At 38.4% G+C, this 26,475-nt stretch overlaps 1 protein-coding gene across 2 annotated transcripts in view; it reads right to left on the reverse strand.

Annotated features, from left to right (window-relative positions):
* Window positions 1–26,475, reverse strand: part of LOC121437173 (protocadherin-19-like) — a 93,446-nt gene that overhangs the window by 26,667 nt on the left and 40,304 nt on the right. Inside the window, exons 3-4 of one of the 2 annotated variants that reach the window (XM_041637024.1) lie at window positions 11,205–11,263; window positions 3,312–3,481 (exon numbers count right to left, since the gene is read on the reverse strand). In XM_041637024.1, the coding sequence (XP_041492958.1) occupies window positions 3,312–3,481; window positions 11,205–11,263 (229 nt within the window). Of the gene's footprint in view, window positions 1–3,311; window positions 3,485–11,204; window positions 11,264–26,475 lie in introns of both variants that reach the window. The other variant, XM_041637023.1, reaches the window with a different exon arrangement.

A 26,475-nucleotide genomic window follows, 5' to 3' on the forward strand; every position in this document is an offset into this window, starting at 1 on the left:
ATAAAATCAGAGAGGGAAAGCACTGGTTAAGAGATGAGATTGTGACTCTATAGCTCAGCATCAAATCACCTCATGAGCCAAGTTAGAAGATAAGCCTGCCTAACGTGGCAACACTTAACTTGTTCTCAAGGTACTTTGAGACCAATTGAGAGATAATATTCTAAGAAGGACCGTGTGTCAAGAGAAAGCACATGTTAAAAAATGTTCCATTATCTTCCTTTCTGGGAAGTCACAAGATCCACAGGACTGGGGACAAACCGAGATAAGCCATATTAATTCATGGACATGATGGATGACAAATAAATCTGGAATTCTGTAGCAACCGGGGAATTAAGCTCAGCAAGTTCACCCACCACCTGCCCTGTTTTCAAACTCATTAAGAAATGCCAGGGTTGAAAGTAAGGTAGACAGCAGAGGCTCTTAACATTCCTTTGTTGCTATTCTGACGCAGCTCACAAACATGTTTGTGGAAATATGTAATCAAAAACACAATCGGAACTCTCCAGTGACTAGGGTTTTGACCTTTAAATTTGAATGTCTTTTTAAAAGTCTCCTACCTTCATTGAACATAGTGATTCTGGGGTTTCTATGCATAGGAAGAGTTTCATAGAAAAGCTACTGAAAACTACGACATTTGGCCCTTTACTCAAGACAGAAAATCTCCCTGCCATTCACATTGAGAATTCTTATGCTGTAGCAAAGTTACAAAAATACTGAAGATACTTAGAGCAGTACAATGAAACCCAGGTCTCCAATGTCTCTTGAAAAGAATGAACCAAATATAATTTGTAGCTTTCTAAATATTGACAATACAATATGAACCCATATAACACGTCATTCCTGCCTGCTCAAGGAAAAATTATAGGTGCGTAAAGTCATTTTTAGTTTGATATTCCTGGGATTTCTCATCAAACACATGTTCCCACATATACAGAAAAAGAGGCAATGCTAAAGTTAAAAGTAGGAATGTCATAAGGAAGACCCAGTTATGACACCCAAGGTGAGTCTAACTCCCCAATACAGTGATGTTAAGGTAACCTTTACTGGTTACATTTGGTGTGATGTTGCAATGGTTCTCATAAACCAGAAGAAGTATCAGATTCAGAACTTTGCCTGGGAAGTTCAAAATCAGGCATGTTTGGGGAATTCACCCAGTGAGTGCCTTTCAACTACTGAGCCGAAGGATAAAAGAAGATGCCCTTCCATGACTGCAGGTTCAAGGCAACAAATGTTTAAAAATGTTAAATGGCTGGAAAAGCTGTGATGATTTTCAGAGAAATATAATCAACCCAAGATAGCTGGTGACACGGTTCCTGTGGCAAGCCTGGAGATGATTTGGAATACCACAGCTACATATCATTACAAAACCATTGGAAGTTGTGGGCTATCACAGGTAAAGACTGAGATGCAAACAAGAGTTTAATTCCTTTTGCCACTCAAACTGGAAAGGACCAGGTCAAGGGTTGGCTCAAAGTTTAGTCATTGTCAGAACAATAAAAAAGAAAGAAAGAAAAAAGAAAAGAAAAGCATGTCAATCAAATACCAAAAAACAAAATGTAAAGATGTTGTCAAAATGGTATACCAAGAAAAAATGTGTCTACAGGCACGAATGTGTGTGAAGTCATCACTTTGTTATGTAAGAGAGTCTTTGGATACTGTCACATATTTGTTTTCTAATATTCTTACTATTATTCAATCTATACAGTACGTAATGCAACCCGTTTGTAAGAAACACTCGGAACATCTAGCTGCAACCCACTGATATTGTTTTCCTTGAGAAATATGAGAAAAAATTAAAACAGATGTTGGTCCAGCCAGGCATAAAGCGAGAATCAATTACAACTATTTTCTTTCCTGGAGTCATTTCATTTTGGAGAGCATCTAACAGAAAACCTCCCTGATCTCAACAAAGAGCGCATTTCTTTGAGATACACATGAGTAGGAAATGATACATATCTGTCTGCATCTTCTGAGAATTAAATTGCCTCTGTTTCAGCTATAAAAATGTTTAATTCTTTATCCTCAGTCATATAGGAAGATTTCCCAGAAAGTATATTATCTCTGCAGATGTCACCACTCTCCAATTAAGGAAAGAAGCAGGGTACAATTGGTAGTGACCTCTCTATATTATAGACTTTGACACTTGAGTCTCCTGAGGAGGGAATGGATTAGACAATTTAATAGAATCTACAGTGGCTACTTTTTTCCATGAAGAAACATTTTGTTTTGTGAATCATGCATTTTTTGGATTCATTTAGAAAACCAAAACAAAAGAGTTTAATGATGTTTACAGTGAAATGAGACAGCTGACGACCAGCACGGAATTACCATATTTTGTTTTCTCATCTTTAAGACTTTTAGCAGTAGGACTTCCAGCTGAGCATGAGACTAGCTTTTCTCAAGACATAGCCAAGCATTCGGAAGCTTCACTGAGCCTAAACACCAAATTGAATTCATACTTCTTAATTGGGAAAGACAGGCTGTTTGCATACCATGTTTACATCAGTAAAATATTGAAAGTGACATTTGTGCCCAAGTCTGTATGAACAATCTGCCTTAGCTGAACTCTGCTACTGTTTTCAGAACCTGGTTTCTGCCTATCACAGTTTTAAAGAGCACCTCTCTCTAAAAGTGCTTGTGCCTGGATTCATACAAGTAGATTCTCTTCCCACATGGGGATGTGGCTCCTGACATGTGCTTTGTGACTCACTCATCTCACAATAACAGAAGGCTTTGTATTGACTCAGTCACATTCTTTTGACCTGTCTACCCTGTAACCAATGGCACGGGCTTCTTCAGTAGCTCCATGGCTTTGGAATAGTAGTCCTGTAGGCAAAATGGAAAGTCTAGCATTTTCTATCCTCAGGAAAGACTACAAAATCCATGGGCAGAGAATAGTCTCTGGGAAAAGTTTGCTAGACTAGTAGAGAAATAAATCCCACCCCTCTGGTCTCATTAGAGTTGCATTCTATGCAATTTAATTGATCAGCTGAATTCATACACTATAGCATAACAGTCATTTATTCCTGATGAGAAAGCATCTGCTTACTTCCTATGGGCTCAAAGCAGTTATTATTTAAAAACAATGTGGATTCAGTCACCTTATAAAATTCCCCAACATTACATAAGAAGGTAGACTTATCCTGATAGATGTTGTAACACCTCAAAACTCTCGATATGCTGTTAACACGTGAGCTAAGGGAATCCCTCCATAATAACATGTGCCCTGCAGTAAAGTAACACAATATGTCTAGAAAGATTCTTGGTTCTTTGGAACACATAGTTTCGACTTAACGTTGTCCATCCCTTACCATGGTCGGGCATCTGAGATCCCATGGAGGTCACACTGGTATTCAGCACATCGTTCAAAGCAGTATCACAGTACAGGCTCCTCTGGACATCATGCTCGCTGTCAGTCTGGTCACTCTCCTCATGTCCACTATCCTTCAGGCTGTTGCCCTCCAGGTCCTTGAAGGTGGAGCTGCTGAGTTGAAGAAAATATGTTAATTTACAACTGTGATAGATCTGATTTTTAAAATCTTTCCAGGCCAGGATGATGTCAGCTCTGTAAGGAGGCCAGCAGGAGCTAGAGTGTCCAAAAGGGAAAAAAATATGGAGAAGAGACATTTCTGTTTGAAGGTAATACAACTTAACAATACATAGAAGTTCTCAACATTGGATGTTGATACAGCTAATTATTTTTATTTGCTTCTTTTTAGTGTTACACAACAGACAAGGACGAACAAGACAAAAATCTAAAAGCACTTTTAAAGAATGTCAACATTGCAGTTTTTCTATTTCAATACAGTTAGAGTCAAATAGATATAGCCAATGTTTTCTGAGAAATTACAGTTTATGAGTTACTATTTTAAGAGATCAACATTAACTTTTTAAGCCATTAATACTGTACAAGGAAAAGGTGCTAATAATATTACTACTTGCAGGTGAGATAACAGAGATATATAGAAGTTAAATAACTTGCCCAAGGTCACACTGCTGGGGAAAAAGTATAGCACATGTAAGATCAACCCTTGCTTGTCAAGTTTCAGTACTTAAAATCTTAACTATTATGAAAATTGCTTCTCTAGAGATATCTAATAATCACCAACTATAAAAAGCAAAAATGGCAGAACTTGAAATAGTATAATTAAAATTAAAAGGATGATCAAGGTTGGAGAAACCAGGTCAGTTTCCTAGTTGTTTGATTGCTTGTTTTGTTTTTAAGACAGGGTCTCATTCTGTACATCAGGTTGACCTGGAACTTGATACACAGCCCACACTAGTCTTTGAACTTGGGATAAGCCCCTTCATCAGCCTCCTCCTGCATCCTGGGATTACAAACCTAAACTGCAATACCACATGTCTTCCTGCCAGTTCTGAGTAAAAATGGCAGAGGAACCAATTCAAAGAAAAGGATGACTGACAGGAGCTGAGAAAAACAGTTGGTACATGGAATGTGTTGGGGATAATTTTATGTGTCAACTTGACTGGACCAAGGGTAATCCAGGTAGCCAGTTAAGCCTTATTTTGGAATGGGTCTTTGAGTGGGTTAGCTGATTGAAGAACTGAATAAAGCATGGATCTTTTCCCAGTATTGGTGGGACTCATCCAATCCATTGAAGAAGACCTGAAAAGAACAATAGGCAAAATGTTGAATATTCTTTCTGCTTGAACTGGAACATCAATATTCTTCCATATTCAGTTCTCCTCATTTCCAGGCTTTCAGGCTCACACTGGGATCTCTAAAACTGGGTCTCTAATTCTCGGGCTTTCAAGTATACCATCATCTTCTCTGGTCTACTAGTTTATTGGTGACAGAGCACAGAAATTCTGAATATTCAACAACTGCATGTATCAACATCTTAAACTGCATGAGTCAACATTCACAGCCCTGTCCCTCGGGGACATAAGAATATTCACTACATATGGTAAAGAGCTATGCCATGAACACAAGGATACATTGCCACTCTGCACATTTGTCCTAAAGGAAGCACACATAAAATTAACACATGATCAACCTGGATGTTGAATCCTTGGTGGCATAAGCATAAAAAGTGAAAGCTCAAGAGAGCAGTAACTGGAATAACGAAATGAAGAGTTTGGTGATGGGAAGCACTAGCCTGTTAGTTAACTACTTCAGAAAATATATCTGAGCATCAAAGTCACTAAAATCCAGTCACTCAACAGTCACGCAATTCCTCCAAATTACGTCACACAGATAACTCAGTCCTATCCACCTACCAGAATGCAGATCTATTTAAGAAAGTTCTACAGTTCTTTCGTGATCAAAAAGACCAATTGGAAACTTATGATTTAAAAGTTTCTCACCGTTTCCACCTTCATGGCACAGACTCTGTGGCTTTCTGTATATACTAATTCAAAGTTTAAATAGATTCAAAGTTTATATTTTAGAAACAAAAATTGGCCCTGCCTACAAGCACTCATATACCTCAAGAGAGAACAAATGACCTGCCTAGATGATATTACAGGCTGTTCCATTCTATAACAAATATTAGCTTTTCAGCCTATATCATCTGGTTTTGAAACATAACGAAAAGTTCTTTAAATCCTCAGCACAAAAACTGCCATGTTAATCCAAAGATCTCAAGTCTAAATTGAATGCATTTCAGCAGTTGCCAAAATTTGCTTGAGATATATGATGGCGAATGAAATAGTCTAAAGACAAATGTAATTGGCCATCCCTTAGAATAGAGAATCTTAATCTTGGCACTATTGAATTTTTAGGTCACATAATTCTTGGTTGTGTACGTTCTGTGCATTATGAGATATTTAATTGGCCTATTGGCCTTTGCCCATTAGATGCCAGTGATGACCACCACCAAGTTTAACAGTGAAAAATCTCCTCAGGGAGACACTGCCAAATCACCCTCAGTTAGAACAACTTGATACATTTTTTTTCTCCAGTATTCTTGTAATATAGCGTGCAAGAGAAAGCACTGAACTTGGAGTCATTAGGGCAAGTAATAACCCAAAATCTGCTATTTTATTTCTATGTCTCTGGGCTCCACATATAATCCTCACAAGATCATTCTGAGGACTCATTGAAATACTTTGCACAAAGATCCAGATAGAAATATGATCATTATTCTGTATTATAATGTCTCATTCACATTACAATTAAACAGTATAGCTATGATAATTCATGAGATTGGTATAAGAATTTTATATTTATTTAATGAATGTTCCTGTCTTCATGTAAACAACTGTCAGCCATTGTCCATTGTTCTATTTCTCCTAAAATCAGGAACAGAGAACTATCTCTCCTGTCAAATATGTATCCTTGCTTTATTGAATGATAAAATATATGACCTTATATACTGTTTTGACTTCTCAAAATCTTCAAGCTAAACATAATGTTTAATTGTTTAATTATCTTATCTCTCTGGAAGCTGGTAATCTCTATCTCACTTCTAATTGGTTTGAGATCTGACTTTCAAAAATTTGGTCATCTATTTTATATGCATCAGAATACTGCAATATACCTCAGGGCTTCCAGGTATTTTGTTTGATTGTTTTTTGTTTGTTTGTTTCAGGTTTCAAAAAGCATAAATATTAAAACTGTAAAGGATTAGCTACAAGGATCTAAGGAACTGCTGGTGTGAGCAAGAGAAGAAAAATCAAAGGTATGGCCACCTTCTCATACCTCAGGACAGTTAACTCAGTTAAAGATCAGTTTGCCCATCTGACAAACAAAGTACCGATTACTGTGATCTTGTAAGGACATTTAGTAGCTTAATGGATGAATTTGTGTAAGGCAGTTTAAGAACCAGTGAGCAACATGCTGCAAACAGTAAAACAGCCTGGTAAATGGCTACTCACCCAAAACAAATAACAATTTATGCCAGGCATAAAAAACGCTGATTTCACTAGCTTTATTACCTGTCTACCTCTTGGGAGATGAGAGACTTGTAAAACAACTTTTGTGGGACAATAAATAAGGGGCATCTGTTTCCAATGGTATTGTAAATGCAAACGTTTCTATTACTGCTCTGGTGGCCTGCAGAGGTACAAGTTTATTTGAAAACACCTAGAACAAGGTTCTATACACAAGGTTTTGTCTACACAGGCTAGAAAAATATTACTCTAATACTAATACTATGTGTGCCCTTTAAAATAATAATTTTTGCAAAAGATAGATGAATTTGAAAAAATGCAGGTCATATCTCCAATAGCCTATCCCACGTATTTAGAGAATGTCATTTGCAATTAAGAAGAGAAAGTCAAAAGAGTATTGTAACTGGCTTTTAAAAATATAATCCAGAGTGTTTTCTGGACCACCTCTGTCATAAATCACCTTGAAACCTGTTAAATTTGAAACTTCTCTGAAGCTGGAGTTAAGGACTGCCTTTATCAATGTATAGTATTGTTCAGAAATTGTTGTTTTCAAAGAAAGTTTACTGCTGTTTTTATTTAAGTGGGAAAATTAGGATGTTTCCTTCCACTCCTTACTCATGGTTATCTGAAAAAGATGTACCCAATACTTACTATATACATGGCACCATAGCAGATGCTACAGAACTCCGGGACAGTTTTGTTGGTAAGGAAAACCCCCATACATAGCTTAGAAACCAGGGCTCATTTTCCTCTCTAAACTGTTTCTGATGTGTTGCTCAATTGCCATTGTGTTTTCTTTGAGCTACAGCCTCGTGTTCTGCTTGGTATGGCCCCAAAAACACCACAGGAGTAGATATTAGCCGGCAGTGCAGAGAGCAAGATTGAGGAAAGAATGTTACAGCCGGGGTAAAGTAGCACTGCTGGCCTTTCTTACTTTGAGACCATAGCAAGGATACAAACATAGTGGGAATAAAAATTACACTCTGAAAAAAAATTCCCAACTTATTTTGCTAACCTGGGCTTCTCTCAGAAACTACCTTGAGTATATCGTTTTTTTGTTTGTTTATTTTGTTTTGTTTTTTGGTAGCAGAAAGTTAGAAACAGTTTAATCATGTGTTGCTAAATCAACATCACTGTAGTTCTACCAGCTTTTTTTTTTTGCTGTTTTGCTCTTTTTATTTATTTATTTATTTATTAAAGATTTCTGTCTCTTCCCCGCCACCGCCTCCCATGTCCCTCCCCCTCCCTCAATCGGGGTGCACCCACACACTGAGACAATGGGGATGTTCTATCGGGAACTCACCAAGGCCAGCTGGCCTGGGTCTGAAAAAGCCTGGGATAAAACCGGACTCTCTGAACATAGCGGACAATGAGGACTACTGAGAGCTCAAGAACAATGGCAATGGGTTTCTGATCCTACTGCACCTACTGGCTTTGTGGGAGCCTAGGCAGTTTGGATGCTCACCTTACTAGACCTGGATGGAGGTGGGAGGTCCTTGGACTTCCCACAGGGCAGAGAACCCTGATTGCTCCTTGGGTATATCTTTTTTTCCCCTTGGGTATATCTTAAGACTGCATTTAATGTTATAAAAAATAATTCAGAGCTATAATGTTGGAATTCCTCCATACAGAAAATTGTGGGGAATATGCCATAGACCTTCTTTGTCCCTTCCAGATGCAGTCCTCATGCTTTTCAATTTTGGTTCATGTCTATAAAACCTTGTTCCCCTTTGGAGTTATATTGAGATTACCCCTGTGATTGCCAATAACAGAATATAAGACAATAGAAGATGGATATTAAGGTACTGACTGTCGTATGAAATCACTTCATCATGACCACAGCCCTCAAATGACCAGATGTCATTCTTACTCCTCCCATGTTTCTCTTGATAAGTTGTTTCAGTAGTATTTTGAACTCCTTTGTTCTTATACCAGAAAAATGAAATACATTTTCCCCATCTTTTTATAGAAACTCTGACTGCTGCAAGAAAGGGCCAGGGATGACCAGTGCTCAACTCCCAAATGTAGACAGCTGTAAAAGAATAAAGTGTCTGTGTGTAAGAGTCAGGCAAAGAAAGTTCAAAACAACATTCAGGAAATGTCCGTGGATAATTAAAAATTGAATGTCAGGTGAGAAAAAATGTATAGGAAACAAATCAAAGCTCAGTTTGGCTGAGCTTTGCCTGACATTTTAAAAAAAATCAGAGATTTGCTAATAATATTAAGACTGATGACAAGATTCGGAATTTCCTGTCCAAAAGCTTTTTTTTTTTCAAACATGAGTCTTGAAGAAAACATATACACCTCTTAAACATCTTGGGAAGCCAGCTGATCACTCTTCCCCTCACGGGGGATCCGTGCTGTGTTAGTCACCACTGTCATCTCCTACCAATTTTACACTTGCAATGGCTATCCTCTCGAAACGGATAACACACAAAACAGCCTGTATCTTTCTAGGGATAGGCATTTTTTTAAATGCAACTGTCCCTATAAATTCTAAGGCCTTAAAGGTTTTTAAACCTTTAACCGCCACAGTTCTATAAAAAGAAACTGACAAAACTGTGTGTGTTTCCCAAGCTTTCAGATGTTTCCTCTTAATCAGGTGATCCCTGGTAAATAAACTGCTGTCTTTTGATTTCAGGCCACATCTGGAGATATTTCCTCCAAGAGCTCACTCAGTTCAGGATGTAGCTTTTGTGCGCATGTGTGTATAAAAAATACATGTAAAGTAATTAATCAAAATCACAGGTGTCCAGTGAGTCTCAAAGCTGTCGTGGAAATACATGTATCCCCAAAGCTAAACACTTTAACATAAGTCTTTATCTCATAAGTCTGCCTTGGAAGTTGGATATTTGAAGCTGATCTAAGATGTGCAGGTCCCCAGGAGTCCCAGCCTTCTACTAGGCTATGAAAATCAGGCTCATGTTATCAGTTTAACCTAGTCAGAGAATTTCCAGGTACCCAGAACGAGCTAGCTCCAGAGACTTGTAAAGATCAAGCAAGTCACTGTTTTTACCAGTTCAAAAAGAAGCTCTGAAAATAACAGTCCCGAAGCAGAAAACAAAGCAGTATTTTCCCGCACAGCGCCTCTAATCAGTACATATAAAGAAGCTTTTCCTTTCTTCCCAAAATAAATAACTTAGATAATTTTCAATTCTTTGCCTTTTGTTTAAAGCATTCTTCCCCACAACTCAAAAATTTTCTAAATTATTCTATGACTGATAATACAAAATAATTAATGATCATCACTTAAGGTTACAAACTATCCCTAGCCAATATAGATGAATCTACCATAGTTTGGGGGGTTACTGCAGCATCGTAGATTAAATTAGATGTGAATTCAAGTTTCTTATACTACAAATAGGGATTTTGTTTTTGCTTTGAATCCCACTCTTACAGTGATATAAATTTATGGGATTACAGCCAGCAAAATAATAGAATTTTCAGATCTTTTCCACTACAGCTCTAATGCAGCCCGTTTGCTCCTCTGCTTCATTGCTGTTATTTTAACAAACATACCTAGTGTTCAATTTTAACTGCAGAATAACTACTGGACCATTCAAGAGGCTAGTTACATGAAACAACAATAAAGGCATCATTGGAATGGGCAGCTTCTGGGATACTTTTGCACACAATGTTCTCTCCTTTGCTTAGTTTTACCTCCAGTGAAGCTTTTATCTTCCTCCCAATACCAAGAATTTAGGGTTCGCCATAGCAGGTGGAATCTTTCAATACTGGCCTCTGCTTTGTACTCAAACTACAGCTAAGTTGTAAGCAACCAATCATACAAATTTCAGATTTCCACCAAAACATTTCAAAATGCTTTGACAAGTATTAAATTGGAAATTTTTCTTTTCCTCTCTCATCTAGGAAGTAATATAAAAGATATTTCATCTGTCATTTAAATGTCTTTAAATTTTGAAAACTGTCAAAATAACAACAACCTCAGAACATACCACAAGCTCCACAAGAGAACAAAAGTTGAGGCTTTCTAATATTTAAACTGAGTGGCAACAAAAGTTTGGATCTCAGTATGATTTTGAAAGTTTTCTAATTTTTCTAATCTTTCTAATATTGACTCCAAAAATCACCAGTAAAATATTTTATGCCATCCCAATTTTATTTTTATTTTTGCATATGTTTTGGTGGAAATAAATATTGATTCTCTTTGTGTAGGAGAATTAGCAGTGATCCTTACTTTCTATGCTTTCTCTATATTTCCCACACTTCCTAGCACAAGCACATAGCACTCACAGTCAAAATGGTATTGTTTCTAAAAATTAATGGCTTGGGGTTTTTTCATATTAAATCAAGCTAAGCAGTAGGACTTTGAAAGCAAACCAACATACCTTTTGATCAAATGGGCACGGCTGTTCACGTAGTTAGAGTCAAAGGAATAATTTTCAGTCTGCAATGAGAAAGAAAAAGATTAAAAAATTATTCACAATAAGAATACAAATGTTCTACTTAAAAGGATTATTTTACAGTGCAAAGCAGTAATGGGGCAGCAGTTTGATGAATGCCTTCTTAGGGGCCTCCAAAGGCCCTCCAAAGGCAGCATCTTACTCCTGAAGGCCAGGGTGAACTTGATACAAACATTCTCTAGAATATGGCTGGCTACTGACCATGTAACCACTTAGAGACAAGAGACAGTATGACTCACAATCGCTACAGAAACTAATTGCTCCCAATTCCCCAGCAGAGACCATTTTATGCCCACCAAATTGACTATAAGTTCAAAGGTATTTTTATTAGAAGTAGATAATTAACATGTTAAAATATTTATTCCAAAGATATGAAAATGTGGCAAGGTAATCTCCTACTATGGGTTTAAACGCTGCACTTCCCTTTGTTTTAAGACTTTTGCTCAGCATCAGTTACACAAGATGGCTTTCATTTTATCACAGATATAAAGGCAAACAAGTATTATGCCCAAAACAGGGTAAAAAGCAGCCCACATGGGGTAACAAAGCCTTTCATGTGTAGCATGAAGTTTGCAAGCAAACCCGTCTCAGTTCCTCTCATTAAATCTCTACTGTGTAATCTGGTTACAGTAGCTGGCTGGAGCAAGGGCTTTACAAAAGCAAGTGCAGGGTACCTGAAAGATGAAAGAGATAGGAAAACAGCTTTTGAGCACAGGGCATCTGGGCAGTTTGAAGGGGGGGCAGTCTTAAAATGGATAGAAGCCAAGGACACATCTCTACTAAAGTCAGTGTCCTAGAAAACATGACCATACACCAATGTTAAAAGCACAGCTCTTGTTGAACCTTTATATGAACTCCAAATGCCCAAACACATCTCTTCCCTCATCCTGCCATTCAGCTATTCCCACCATTCTTTAGCAGCCTTCTGCAATCACTTCAACTGGAAGTGCCTGGAAATGGAAATACAATAGCTGTCTAGAGAACAAAATAGCAGATTCTTTTCAGATGACTACCTGTCAGACATTGACTGCCCGAGGCTCTTAGATGCAATCCTGACATTCAAAGATTCACAGTTTGATAGAGGAGAAAATGAGGCAGGTAATAGCAGACCCAGCTACCACACTAAACAGCCAACAGTCAGGGGAAGGGCCCTACATGCCTAGAAAGTAAGCAGGAAGCTGGCACTAACTAGTTGGGAGGATAAAAGGAGAGAGAACTGAAAAGAAAACAAAACCCACCAGTGTCCAGTACTTACTCACATATGTCCATGTTTCCACACAGCCCTCACTTGAAGATAGACTGGATAATGTCTATTTACACTGCTTCTTCTAAATGTTTAGATACCCTTTGGTGTAAATAAAATAACAAGTAATTTCTGATGATATTGGAAGAAATAGTTCCAAAGAATAAAAAAATAAAAATGGTCAGTCCATTTTTCTGTATTGATCTGTAAGTGAATGCTGAGATTGTGCAATAAGTAATTAGTGGAGATATGTGTTGGAAATATGACCTTAGTATTTGCTATAATAACTTATTCAGAAGTCCCTTAACCAAGAAACATTCGATCTAACTATTTTTTTTACCAACACAATGGGCAAAATGGTGTTAAGTGTCGGTTGTTTTATTATATTCACTGCAATACTCAATTTAACAAGTTGTCCCCTGATAAAAATCATGGTACCCTATCAAAATAGGAGATGGACTGAGCACTCAGTGATCTACTTCTTTGTATCATTAAACAATCTTTGCTAAATTTAACTTAATTTTCTGTGCCTCAGTTTCCTCCTGTGCGAAGTACAATAGGAACATGAATTCAAAAGAGAAATTCAACAGCATTTATCAGTGTTCACAATGAGATTCCATGCCAACACTGATTTCTATGGAGCTTGAAATCACAAGTAGAACCAGAAATTTACTTCATTCTCATAAAGAAACAAGTGCCTGGCCTGTTCAAACTTACTGAATCTTTACAAGAAATGTAGCACAAAAAAAATACGTAGATACACAAAGCACTAGAAAAAAAAGAAAAGTAGAAGGTATTGATTGGGCTTGCAGAAAAATCAGGAACACCATACCAAGTTACCATCACATTAAGAAAAACATATTTTCCAGAAGAATATTTTACGTGTGTGTGCAGATGAAAGCATTTAAATCTCTGTGCATTGTGATGTCCTGACCTCCATACACCATGCAAGGACCACATGTATGAAAAGAGAGGAATAATCATGCAAATGTTCGCTCTTATGACTGTATTATTTTTGACTCCTTAGGGAATAATCTATCTTATCATAAGGTATTCCACTCACTGTCAATAAGTTAGTACTAGAGAAGTCTAGAAGTCCTGGTCATAATGACCTTAACAATTCTTCCCACTCACCAAGGTTCACAAATTGGCTAATCATTGACAGATGTCACAGGTATGATATGACATTCAAGGTAGAAAAATAACACTGAACTTTATCATCTTCCTCTATCTTCTCTCTTCTTCAAACTTAATGAGTAAGTTTCCCAGTCTTGTGAATTCTGAACTCCAAATAAGGATGTTCCATTATGCAAAGCAGCAGATGGACCATGCTGCATCCTCGTAAAACAGATTCTAGAATCAACTTTCTCAGAATGAATGGAGCTATTCCACCTCTTTGCCTTTACAGCTAGCATCAGTCCCTAAAGAAGTAGCTTGGTTGCAATTAAAGGAACAATCTATGCAATAGAATCATTCGCACGTGAACAGAATCCACTATTCTGGCTTAAGCACTACATTCAGAACAACTGAGTTAACTGGCCATGCAGGCCTATTATGTTACGTATCTACATTTATTAGCATCAAGAATCAAGATCAGTCTGAGGAGACGTCATGTACAAGCATGAAGACAGGACTCTGCATGCCCTGGGCCCACATAAAAGCCAATCGTGTGCCTGGCAGCCCACCTGTAATCCTTTGGCAAGCAGAAACTGAGAATAACCAGATCATGCTAACTAGCCAGACTAGCTGAAACCACGAGTTCTGGGTACAGTGGAGCATGTCTCAATGCATAATAAGGTAAAGAGTGTCTAAGAAAAATACTTGACATCAACTTCAGGTCTATATGCACGTGCAAATCTACCGCACACACATATATCAGTACAAAAGACAATCTGTCTCAGACTGAGTCCAGGTGTGTACTCAAATCCAATTCTTGCGCACTGAAAGAATGGATTTTTCCTCATCTGGTGAAGAGTGATACCTTGAGCATCCTGAGAAACAAACCATCTTGTCTTAATGAACTGGAACAGCTTGCACATCTCAAATGAGTGTTTCCCAGCCCAAGTGCATATCAGAATCATGTCAGGAATGTTTTAGAAAGTACCATCTACCAAAAATGCTGCGCTAATTGGCCTGGAATCCATGCTACTTTTAGAGTTTCCATGGTAAGGTGGATATACCTCCATGGTGAAGTTTAAATGTCATAAACAAAGAACTAGTTATCGGCTTTGGCTAAATGCCCCATGTTTGCTCATTGTCGCGCCCGCCTTGACCAGCAAGGAAGATGCAACACCGGAGCTCTTCTTGCAGGTAGTTTATTCAGGATCTTGTTCACAGCGAGCTACCTCCTTCTCTTTCTTTCTCTCTCTCTCTCTCTCTCTCTCTCTCTCTCTCTCTTTCCAGGCAAACTTCTCCCAGCCTTTAAAAAGGCATGGGCCGCCAACCCCGGATTGCCAGGTGGGCACTGCCCATAGGTCCACGCATATGCAAGCAGCTGACAATCATTGCGTCATAATAGCATGAGTCAGGCCTTAGCCAATATTAGGAGTTGATTATCACAGAGAGCACTCGCTTTCGAGATCGCGGAGGGTGAAAGCCAGCACCATCAGGTATGGCTCCACACAGCTCTCTACAGCTCATACAAGCCGATTGTCATATTGTGCTATCAGTTGATCATATGATAGCACTTCTGAAGTTTATCAGTCAAGGTGATCTCAATGTAGGAAAAAGAACCATAGAAGGAAGGAACAGACTTTTCAAAAAATAATAACAGAGTTTTACTTTTGTGTGTAAATAAAGCTCCTGGTTGGTCTTTTTTAATCAAAATTGGCTTGACATTATTCCAGTCTCATCTCTAGGTATTCTAAATGGCACGTAACATGAAACATTTGAATGAGAAATTTTTCTCTAAATGTCACCTTAATTTCACTAGGAAATGTCCCCATCTAATGAGACAGCCAGGTTAACACAGAAACACAGCAAGAGACAAGAACAACATTTGTTTCTGAAAACGTAATTTTGACATTAAAATTGGGTCAAAAGCAAACTTTAATTTCTAGTCTTGATGGGGAATATGTCACTTTCAAAATCACCCAATACTCCCACAAATTCTTTTTCTAACTAGAAGGATTTTTCCCTTAGAAATTCTCCAAGAGGAGACTTCTTGGACTTGAGTTAGTAAAACTGGGTTTTCCTACAGCTCTTAAAAAATGAATATTTCTATATAGCTGGGATGTCCAGAGGTTAGAGATTTTCCCCTTTAAGAACTGAAACTACCTTACACTTTAGCTTTTCCTGCTTGTTTCTGAACTGTTTCAGCAAATTTTTTGTATAATGTAAAAAAAAAAATAACATTCTTTCCTTGGTTATTTGTGACTACCCATCTAAACATAAAATACCGTGCAAGATTAAATTGTACCCTCAATAACACCCAAAACAATATTTTGGGTGGCTCACAGCTTTATCTTGAAAGGGAACCCTAAGTGTTGCTGCTTTTTAGGACCCTTTTGCCATCTTATCTTGGAAAATGATGTGGAGTGTCGTATATCAATCTATTGATTTTATTGGTTAAATAATAAAGAAACTGCTTGGCCCTGATAGGTGGGAACATAGGTGGGTGGAGTAAATAGAACAGAATGCTGGGAGAAAGAGGAAGTGCGCTCAGATGTGAGGCCGCTGCACTCCAGGGCAGATGTGATGAAGCAAGCCACGAGGTCAGACATGTTGAATCTTTCCCGGTAAGCGCACCTAGTGGTGTTACACACATTATTTCTTTCTTTCTTTTTTTTTTTTTTTTTTGATTTTCGAGACAGGGTTTCTCTGTAGCTTTTGGTTCCTGTCCTGGAACTAGCTCTTGTAGACCAGGCTGGCCTCAAACTCACAGAGATCCACCTGCCTCTGCCTCCCGAGTGATGGGATTAAAGGCGTGCGCCACCACTGCCCGGCTTGTTACACACATTATTAAAAATGGGCTAGTCCAGGTGCGAGAGTTAACCGAGAAGAGGCTAGATATAATGGGCCAAGCAGTGTTTCAAAGAATACAGTTTGTGTGTTGTTATTTCTGGTGTATAGCTAGCCGTGCGGGAGCCAGGTGGGACAAAAAGCAGGCCCGCAGCTCCCACAACATGCTTTTACTCTACTGTGTTCTTGGAAACCATAAAATTATATGTCTGAGCATAGTCTAGAAAATGAGCTAATAAGTTCTGAGTTAGAGCATGGAGATAGACAGAGCCTAAAATAGAAATTACATGGCCTTGAATATATGGACTTTTGTGCAGTATTTTGGGCTTTCTGGTTTGTATTTTGCCTGCTTAGGTACTTTCTTTGTTTGCTACTTTCTTTCCTAAGCATCCTTCTGGATATGTGAAATGTGGCGTGAGACTTTGGGGGTGGGTAATATGTTATGTTTCCATGTTAATAAGTCTGGCACATCAGAAGTCAACTACTTCCACTTTGTCAGGCCCTCAAGGAAGCAGAGAATGCCCTACTTTAATTGTCATTTTGTATTACTTTTCCAGTTCACTGAGTTGTGCCCTAGTCTCTGGAAGAGTGACTGCAGCTCTCTCAGCACCACATTTATCACTAGAAGAGACTTAAACCCTAAGGAGAAAGAAGCCCAATAAATGCAAATATCCAGGACTAGACTATTTGCCCAGTGGCACAAATCCCCAGGCCACTACAACAAGCTATAAAAAAGGTTTCAGACACTTGAGTTAAAACAGAGATTTTCGAACTTAAAGGTTTGTATTTCAAAAATGAACAGTCTTTTAAATTGCTCCTTACAATTCCCACCAAACTGAAAAGCATTACAACTGTAATTCACTCTTTTTAAATGGTTAACTCTTAAGTCATCTTAGTGATTCAAACTTCGAAACGGAAACCCCGAATCAGATGCAAAGCGATTTTAAATTGCTGCTTATTTTCTTTTTTTTTTTTTTTTTTTTTTTTTTTTTTTTTTTTTTTTGGTTTTTTGAGACAGGGTTCCTCTGTGGCTTTGGAGCCTGTCCTGGAACTAGCTCTCTAGACCAGGCTGGTCTCGAACTCACAGAGATCCGCCTGCCTCTGCCTCCCGAGTGCTGGGATTAAAGGCGTGCGCCACCATCGCCCGGCGCTGCTTATTTTCTTAACAACTAACTTCCAATAATGATAATTGTGGCCAATGATTAATGATGAAAAGACTCATAACCTTTTCCAAGTTTGAATACTCTCTTAGATACTCAAATGACCATCCTTTCACAAGTTATTTAATGAATTGACAGATGACTTTTTCCTGCTTCTTATGCCTAACACATAAAAATGAAAATTTAAGTTCTGCATAGCGATAAAGCCAACATGCCTCCAGCTAGAATGTATATTCAACGATTCATCCATCCACACAGCATCAGTTAAAATAGGAATTACTGGCAGCAGAATAAAAGACACCATCCCAGGGTTCCTATCACTAGAAAAGAAAACTACTCACCACAGTTAAGTCTGATGTTTTATATATACCTGACCTCCAGTTCTGACACATGAACACACATATTTGCAATCAGGCAGGCATGCATGTTTGCCTGCATGCACATACGTGTATATGCATGTGTGTGCATGCACACAGACACATATACACAATTGAACTATAAAGAACAGTGTGTTGTCCAGGAGGAAGCTAAATTTTCTACCCATGGTTGTCATTTACTTGAATTATTCATTTTATTCCTAGAGAATTTAACCTATCCATCGTCAAAGTGAGATTAACCAAAATGGTCTTAGTGTTTCCTTTCAAGCTCAAAATGTCTAGGCTTTTAAACAGAGATTCTGTTGAATTAACTCATTAATTCATCTATTCAATAAATAGGCTCCAAACATTAAGAGTAAGAAGTAGTCTATGTCTTCTCAAACTAATAGACTTCTTTCCAGGGATTATCAACTTGACAAAATACACACACTGAGACTGGCACATAGCCATCTGCACATACATGCATATAATTATATACACGCCACTGTAATGCAATCTAAGGAATTATATCAGTACTTTATAGAACTAAACAGAATCTTAACAACTTGATCATGGTGGGTGACTCAAACATGAAAAAAAATGGCCTTTGGAATTGTTTGCATGTGCATAACATACACCATAAATGTAACAAACATCTCTCTCTACTATCAAACATTGTAGATATTTTAAGATTTTTAGGACCAACTCCCGGTTCTGTCTTCAGTACCACTACCACAGTCTCTGCATCACCTGCCACTCTTGCTTCATTTCCATTGTTTGATGCTTCAGTCCATTGCGCAAAATGATGTTTGGATAATCATTCTTGCTCACTACTGTCATCACATTTCTGTTTTCCAGTCCTGCAGTGATTCCTTGTTACTATTAGCATTAAATCTGAACAAAGCCACTTTTGTTAAGCAGTCTTTCCGTATAAGACCTTCACTTCCTCATTTCCACCTTCTCTCAAGTCTCATATGTGTCCATTACTGATCATCTCATATGCTTCTCATGTTCTCACACTCTGATTACATAATGTACATGCAATTGTGCATTTTCTCAATGCCCGAGACTATTTCACATGTAGCATATCAGTTTCTCTCCCAACTGAGCTAGAAGCTCTCTTTTGAGGAACTTATGCCATCTGCTACAATCCTAGATAGTTAGTGAGAACCCATGTTATGCTTTAAGAATAAGCAGAGAAACGATGAAAGTGTTAAGAATAAGACCACTCACATGTGAGGGTAGATGACCAATTCCGTTAACCCAAAGTGGTCCTATTTCTTCAGAATGCCTCCATCCTTCATACTGGCTTCTGTAGCTACAATTCTTTCTTTTATCTCACCCAACCTCAACCTCATAAGTATGTACATCCTAAATACTACTGTCAGGGATGAAATCTAATGTGGTGTTTTCTGTCCATCTAAACCCATCAGTACTCTGAATATTTCTAGAAATGGCAGTGATACTATATGACATTTTTTTCTAAATCAGGGTAGATAAAAATTCTATGAGAAGATAAGTGATAAGTATTCCTCTATGTAGATCCTGAGATATAACCTGACAGTGTGGCACCTACTTTTCCACATGAGATAGAGAACTGTAGGATACTACTGAGTTTCTGAGCAGGGCTGTCAATGTGTAACAGGGACTCCATAGTTAACACATAAGCGGAACTGAAAGAGCTTCCTACACGGCATCCTTTCACGATCATTCCAAGTTGTCAGACTACCTAAATATGACAGAGTTGTCCTAAGAAAAAAATGCTATTCTCTTTGGGTTGAAGTTGTATCTTTTGAAGAGCAATCCATGTCCTTTTCCAACAAAGGTCTCCTGAACAAGCCTCATAGCTTTCTATGGAAATCTGCACAATTCTAATGCAAAAATCCTGCTGAAAGACTGGTTTAATTGTGGTACCATCAGGCAAGCAAACACAGGCTTCTGCATAAGGTCCTTGACCCTGTCACTAAGTCTTTAATGGGACATAATACACTCTGATACAGGATCGTCTTATAGAATGCTCTCTAGAGCCACTTAAGGCCTACTGTATGTATAAACAGAAAATCAATAAGGCCACAGTATGAGTAAATGCAGGTTAAGAGTAAACAAAATGAAGTCATGGAAGGCAAACTACATCATCCCACATAAACAAAACTCAGCTCAAGGATTAAATAGCTATCAACCAACCACATGTGAGCAAACTCTGGAGATGAAGCACCATCCCAAATATGGAGGTACGACACATTAAAGCTATTTTGCAGGCAGGCACTAGCACAGAATGCTTTCATTTCCAATTATCAAATTCCTTTACAAGCAGGTGCCAATTGTTACCCTTCATCCCTCTAAAAGCCAAGAAAACAAATACACAGGCTAAGTACTACAGCCAGTCTAAATACTGACTCAGCTGGAACATGCCTTAACAACGAAAATGACAAGAAAACCACCAGGAGCACTATTCCTGGCATCACCTACTACTGCAGAGGAAAACAAATATAAGACTCATAGCTCCGTCAGGGAAGGAACCGAATTGTTTCATGCTTGTTTTTACTCTGAGTGACATTTCTTGGCTGCTTCTAATGAATGGGTGAGTAGAGTGTAGTCTTTCAGTTAGATAAAGGAAAAAAAAACTTGGCAGTTGGCACACTAAGATGGTTCACCAGACCCAGCTGGAGGATCCAGTCATCTGAGTTAAGGGATCCAGAAATGAGCATCTCAATCGTCATTTGGAGGCAATGGCAACCATCTTGAGAATGTGGGCTAAGATAACTTGCTGTAATTTATGCAGTAGTCTCAATTTCAGAAGCTATGATATGATAAAAACTGATACAATTTATAATAATAATAATAACAATTTGATCCTCAAACTGCAAAAAATACAAAGAAAACAAAATCCATATAAGGGCTCCCTACCAACAATGACAATTAGGGATCCATAGTATGAGTTATATTGGATCTTGGGGTCCTCTGGCTCAGAGAAGGTTCAGCACTCTTAGAACCTAAGGTGGTCCATTCTTTCCCATCAAGTTCTACTTTACCAGTTTCTGAGTTCCCTGCTACTTAGCAGCTATAGTGCCCTTGCTGCCTGCAGAGTACAATTTCTATTGAGTGAGCCTTGTCAGCTGAAAAGACTTTCAAAATATTTGGAAGGTAAGTGGCAGGTTGCCCTGTCCCTGTGGGCCAAAACAACACCCCCAAATTCACTTCCTACCCCAATCCCATTATTTAGATTATACATCATTTAAATCCCGGTCGCTTTACTTTTATTTAAAAGTAAAAGGGGAACAGTCTTTGGCATATCACTCACTCTCAATTCATTTCCATTGTACCAGCTTGTTGCTCAAGTCTGTGCTATGTCATCATCATGCTGGCAAGAAACAATGGAGCAATCTCCCATCTTAGAAATAGTGAGTGCATTAGCTTCTCATATTGATATTTTCTAATTAGATACAATAGATCATTTCCTTGTTTGCGGTCAAGGAGACCCTCCATGGTTCTCTTTGGCTGCAAACCCTCTGATTACTGCTATGGCAAGCAGAGTAGTCTCAGCAAACCGGGACGACTGGAGGGAAGCATGTGCACAGGCAGCGTTCACATGCTATTTCCTGCCGCAAACAACTATATAGACTGTTTCTGAACTTTTAAGTACTAATTTCTAATTTAATGAGGCACAATAAACATTTCTCAAAATTGGGACTGCACGGTTGCTTAACATTGGCAACCTCCTAATTATGACTGTAGTTTAAATAAAGGGCACTTCATTCTATACAAATTATTAGGTACTGAATGAAACCCACAGCAGCTCCCAGTTTCTGGTGTCAAAAAAAAGCATTGCAGGAAATCAGTATTAGGGGGAGAAACTTTATGAGCTGTAAATGAGAAGTAATAAGAGCATTCAAAACTTGTGGTGGAAATGTTAAGTCATTCTCAAAAACGCCCTACCTGTCTTCCCAAATGTCAACAGACCCTCTCATTTTTTATATGGTAGAAGGGAGAGAAGGAGGAGGGCGTGTAGAATTTGACACATGTTGAAGATAGAAATTCAGCAAAAGGCTACCATGTGATGCAGAGTACTGCCAGCCATGCATGGAGAAGGCCATTATTGCACCTCACAAAACAGCTAATGCTATCAGCAGCTTAAAATTGTCAAAGTATTAGCAATCTGTAATGCAGTTATGGAAAGAACCAAGAGCACAACAATTACTAAAGCACCTTGTATTTATATGGAACCTTTTATCACAAGATTTCCAGAAGGTTTAACAGGCTCTTATAGAAGGGGATCATTTCCCCCCACGGCTGAGACACAATAGCCATTCTGCACTAGTAACAGTAAATACAAAGGGCTGCTGGAGAGAGGGGAATTACTAAACCTGCAGAAACCATGAAGGAGGGGAATTATTTTTAGACAAGCAAAAACCACATATCCAAGTTGGAGACGAGGGCTGACAGTAGCTACATTTTCTACTCATGGCACCGAAGTGAAGAATTTTGCTTATCATTCAGCCAGCATGACTTCTGTGAGGTGCTTGATGACTGTAATAGAGCAGGTGCCTCCTATTAATAAGAATTAGCGTTTGGAAAGGAACACAATGCACAAAAGTTGCCATTCTTTTCCTGGAAGTCTTTTACCTAACACGAACTAGCTAATCCCCCTGTTACCACGATGAGCTAAATAAATATTATTAACTCTCCTAATGGCATGACAGATGAAGCGAAGAGATTCACCCTCTACTAGAAAGAAGCCCTGAGCATCTGCAACCAGAATTTGAGACTATTCACACCAGGTCCATGCTCACACCACCAGGCCATACCTCATTAAGATTCTGGGAAAAGCAATGAAATGGAAGTAATTAGGACTGGCTGACTGAGTACGCTACTTTGGAGAGAAAAAAAAATCCCCAGCATGCTTAAACATGACAAGTCCAAGGGCAGTGAACACAACTACGTCAATTTCCTCCCGAAGGAAGATTAAGAACTAATGAGGGGGAACTCCTCACTCTCCCTCCTCTATCAGATTCCCAGAAGCAAAAACCAGGAAGAATTCCAAACTCAACTGTCGAAGAAGGAGGAGGAGGGGAGGGGGGAGGAGGAGGAGGAGGAGGAGGAGGAGGAGGAGGAGGAGGAGGAGGAGGAAAGAAGAAGAAGAAGAAGAAGAAGAAGAAGAAGAAGAAGAAGAAGAAGAAGACGAAGACGACTGTCAGAAACAGAACACCATGCTGTGTCAGACAGGACAGTCCTTCAAACTGGTTCATTTATGTCTGCCTTCTTTTGCCCACATTCTACCAGCTACCTCCATCTCCAGCTCTTCCCTGATCTTTTGTCCAAGTGGATTTAGAGCTCCTTTCTTTTCATTCATTCTTAGCTAGTATATTCACTCCTCATTCTGGATAGCTCGATATTTGTGTCTATTTCTATTTTGTTCTGTTGGGTTTTTTGCAACATGGTCTCGTGTAAACAAGGCCAGTTTTGAACTCATTTCCTCCCGCCTCCCGAGTGCCAGGATGACACATATGTTAAACCATGCCCAGCTCTTGTGTCCACTTAAAAAAAGATAATTGGTTTGGTCTTAAATCAGTATGAAGAGATGTGGCAGTATTCCTTAACACACACACACACACACACACACACACACACACACACTTTTTTTTCATGAAGGAAATAACAATACATGTTATGTTTAGATGTTTAAATTACTTTTTCCTGGTATAACCAGCTATACTTAAGGCAAAAGTCACCCTGGAGACGGCTTACACAGATGGCTCTAAGTTTAGAAAAGATCATAGAACACTTTTTTAACTTGCAGAAAGCCTTTGAAATAAAGGAAAAGGTGGTTCTTACTAGATGTTAGGCTTGTTAACTTCATGGAATCTTCCTAATTCTCAATTTCCTGAATTACAAATCTATAAACTGGAAAAAGAAAATGTCTGTCCTAACCACCGTGATAAAGTTGTCATTAGTGTCAAATAGAATACTGTATGTGCAAATGCTTTCTAAAACTGTGATTCCACAGACATGTGGCACATCTTATTAATAGCTCATAAACTTGCTTTCTCTTGAATATTTATTTCTCTTCTAACTAAATTCTCACTGACAATTGTGAATACATTTTTTTCTACATTTTCCTGCTGGGATATATTATCTTATTCTTGTACTAGTTCCTTCTTTTCTCATAGAAGACTTGCTGCATGTATGTGTCTGTGCGTGTGTGTGCGCACGCGCATGCGCCCAAGTGTGCATGTGAGGGACAGAGAGAGAACTAGCTTAAAGATAGTAGAAATGACCTCACACTATCAAAAAATCATGTGAAAGGCAAGATTTGAGACATTTTAAAAGTGGTTATAAACTAGTTTATTTTTTTACCCCATGTCCTTCCTTTGTTATGATTTAACTGTCACAGAATATCTTTTCTTTAAAAATAAAATACCCTCATCCCAGGGTTAAGTAAAGCACATTAGCATGCATAATTCAGAGCTGTCAGCTGGCACTGAGCCATTGCAAGGCTGGTTTAGTCTGGGGGTATTAAAACAGGATTAAAGGACTAGACAGCTGCACCAGAGACTACTCAGGACCAACTAGGGGCCCACTCCTTCAGAGATGCACTATCTAATAGGGTAAAAGGATGCAACAATTGAAATTGAAATGAATAAAAGCATAATGAAGTTTATGTTTTCTTTCTTTGGTCATAGTAACCGGGTCTCAAGAGCTCAATAGTCACGTGAAGCCAGTGGCTACAGTTCTGTTTGTAGACCATTTTTTTGCCCCAGAAAGTTCTAGTGGCAGCAGGAATGGAGAGGAAAGCTGTTGGCTTGTGACTCAGCATCTCCGGTATTGAAATGTGGCACACTTGGTGACCTATGAATATGTTCACCTCTCTCATATCACAGAATACCTTGTAACGCTTATCTGCATGTTACCACCACTGAGACAGACACTTTTCAAGGATAGAACTGTATCCTCAGGGCTTGTAAGTGTTACTTGTACAGAGCAGGTACTCACAAACTGGTGTCAGCTGATTAACCAGCTATCTGAGATAGGGAAATCTCTCACTTGTCTCTTCAGGAGACTAAATCAGGAATGTCAAGTTTTATATGCTTTTTCAAGATTGATTGTTTTGTTTCTGAGACGTGTGTGTGTGTGTGTGTGTGTGTGTGTGTGTGTGAACAAGTCTCAAGAATTTAAGCAGGAGAAAGGAATGGCTTAATTCAAAACATGAATTTTACATTTTCTTATCTGTTTTTCCATCATTCTCATTTGTTCAAAATACTATTTAGAAGTCTTTAAAAAAACAAATACTAACCCTAACCCTAAGCCTCTAACCCCTAATCCTAACCCAACCATAACCCTATAACCCTAACCCTAACAAATTTGTTTTTTAATTAAATAAAATTTTAATTTAAACAAATTAATTTAATAGAAACAAATACTAGTGGCCTCCATTTGTTCCTGTTAATATGCAAGTATGCAACACAAATAATTTTGAATACAACATAATTCTTCAAAGAGGACATTTTATAATCTAATAGAATATAAAACATCTTTTAGGCTATAGATCTCACTGACTAACTATAAAAATGTTATTTTCTGAAAAAGATCCTGCATTGATATGGGAGCCATTTTACAGAGCCTTGTGTCAACTGGTAAGTCTTAAGAAGTGAAGAAGCAAAGTATTCTTCTTTTTAAATTGATGAGAGAAAGGAGGCTCACAGAGTTTCTGAATCCACAATCAAGTAGACAAATATCGGAAGAGTCAGGGTGATGTGGGATTCTCCTCTGTATGCTGTGAATGCCATTGGCTAATAAAGAAAATCCCACTTCTGACACCAATGCTGGGAGAAAAAAGGTGGAGACAAGAGAAGCCATGTAGCCCTGCCAGAGACAGATGCCGGAATTTTACCTGGTAAGCCACAGGCTCAGGGTGATACACAGATTAATGGAGATGGGTTAATGTAAGATATGAGTTAGCCAGAAATATGTTTAAGCTATTGGCCAAACAGTATTGCAAATAATATGCTTTCTGCATGATTATTTTGGGGCTGAAATGTCGAGAATGAAACAAGTGGTCTCCTAAAACATCAGAGCATGAATCTAAAACTCCCTGCTTCCCAAACAAGGTGTGTGTCCCCTAAATTTATAAAGAGTAAGAAATAGAAGTCCAGTTAGTTGATTTACTGCTTTCATTTCCAATCTATAGTCCCTTTTGAAATCTATCCTTCATAAATTAAAAAAAATCTATTTTATTCAATATTAATTATTTCGTCAGTTCATACTAGAGCCTTCAGTCGCTTGATTGCCAAATGTGGTCATTTGGAAGGTTTTTAAATCAACGCTGCATCCTGACAATGCTATGCTGGCTACTGTGAACTTTGAAGAATTCCTTTTGGGTCTCAGGTCCAAGACAAAACCATATACTCAAAGATCGCTAAAATTCAATACAACTTTAGCATTTATCTGATATCCTTTCTTCCCTCTCTTTTCTCCCTCTC

This window comes from Microtus oregoni, unplaced genomic scaffold, assembly GCF_018167655.1.
Source record: "Microtus oregoni isolate MIOR12 unplaced genomic scaffold, Mior012 000050F_ref0000143, whole genome shotgun sequence".
Lineage (NCBI taxonomy): Eukaryota > Metazoa > Chordata > Mammalia > Rodentia > Cricetidae > Microtus > Microtus oregoni.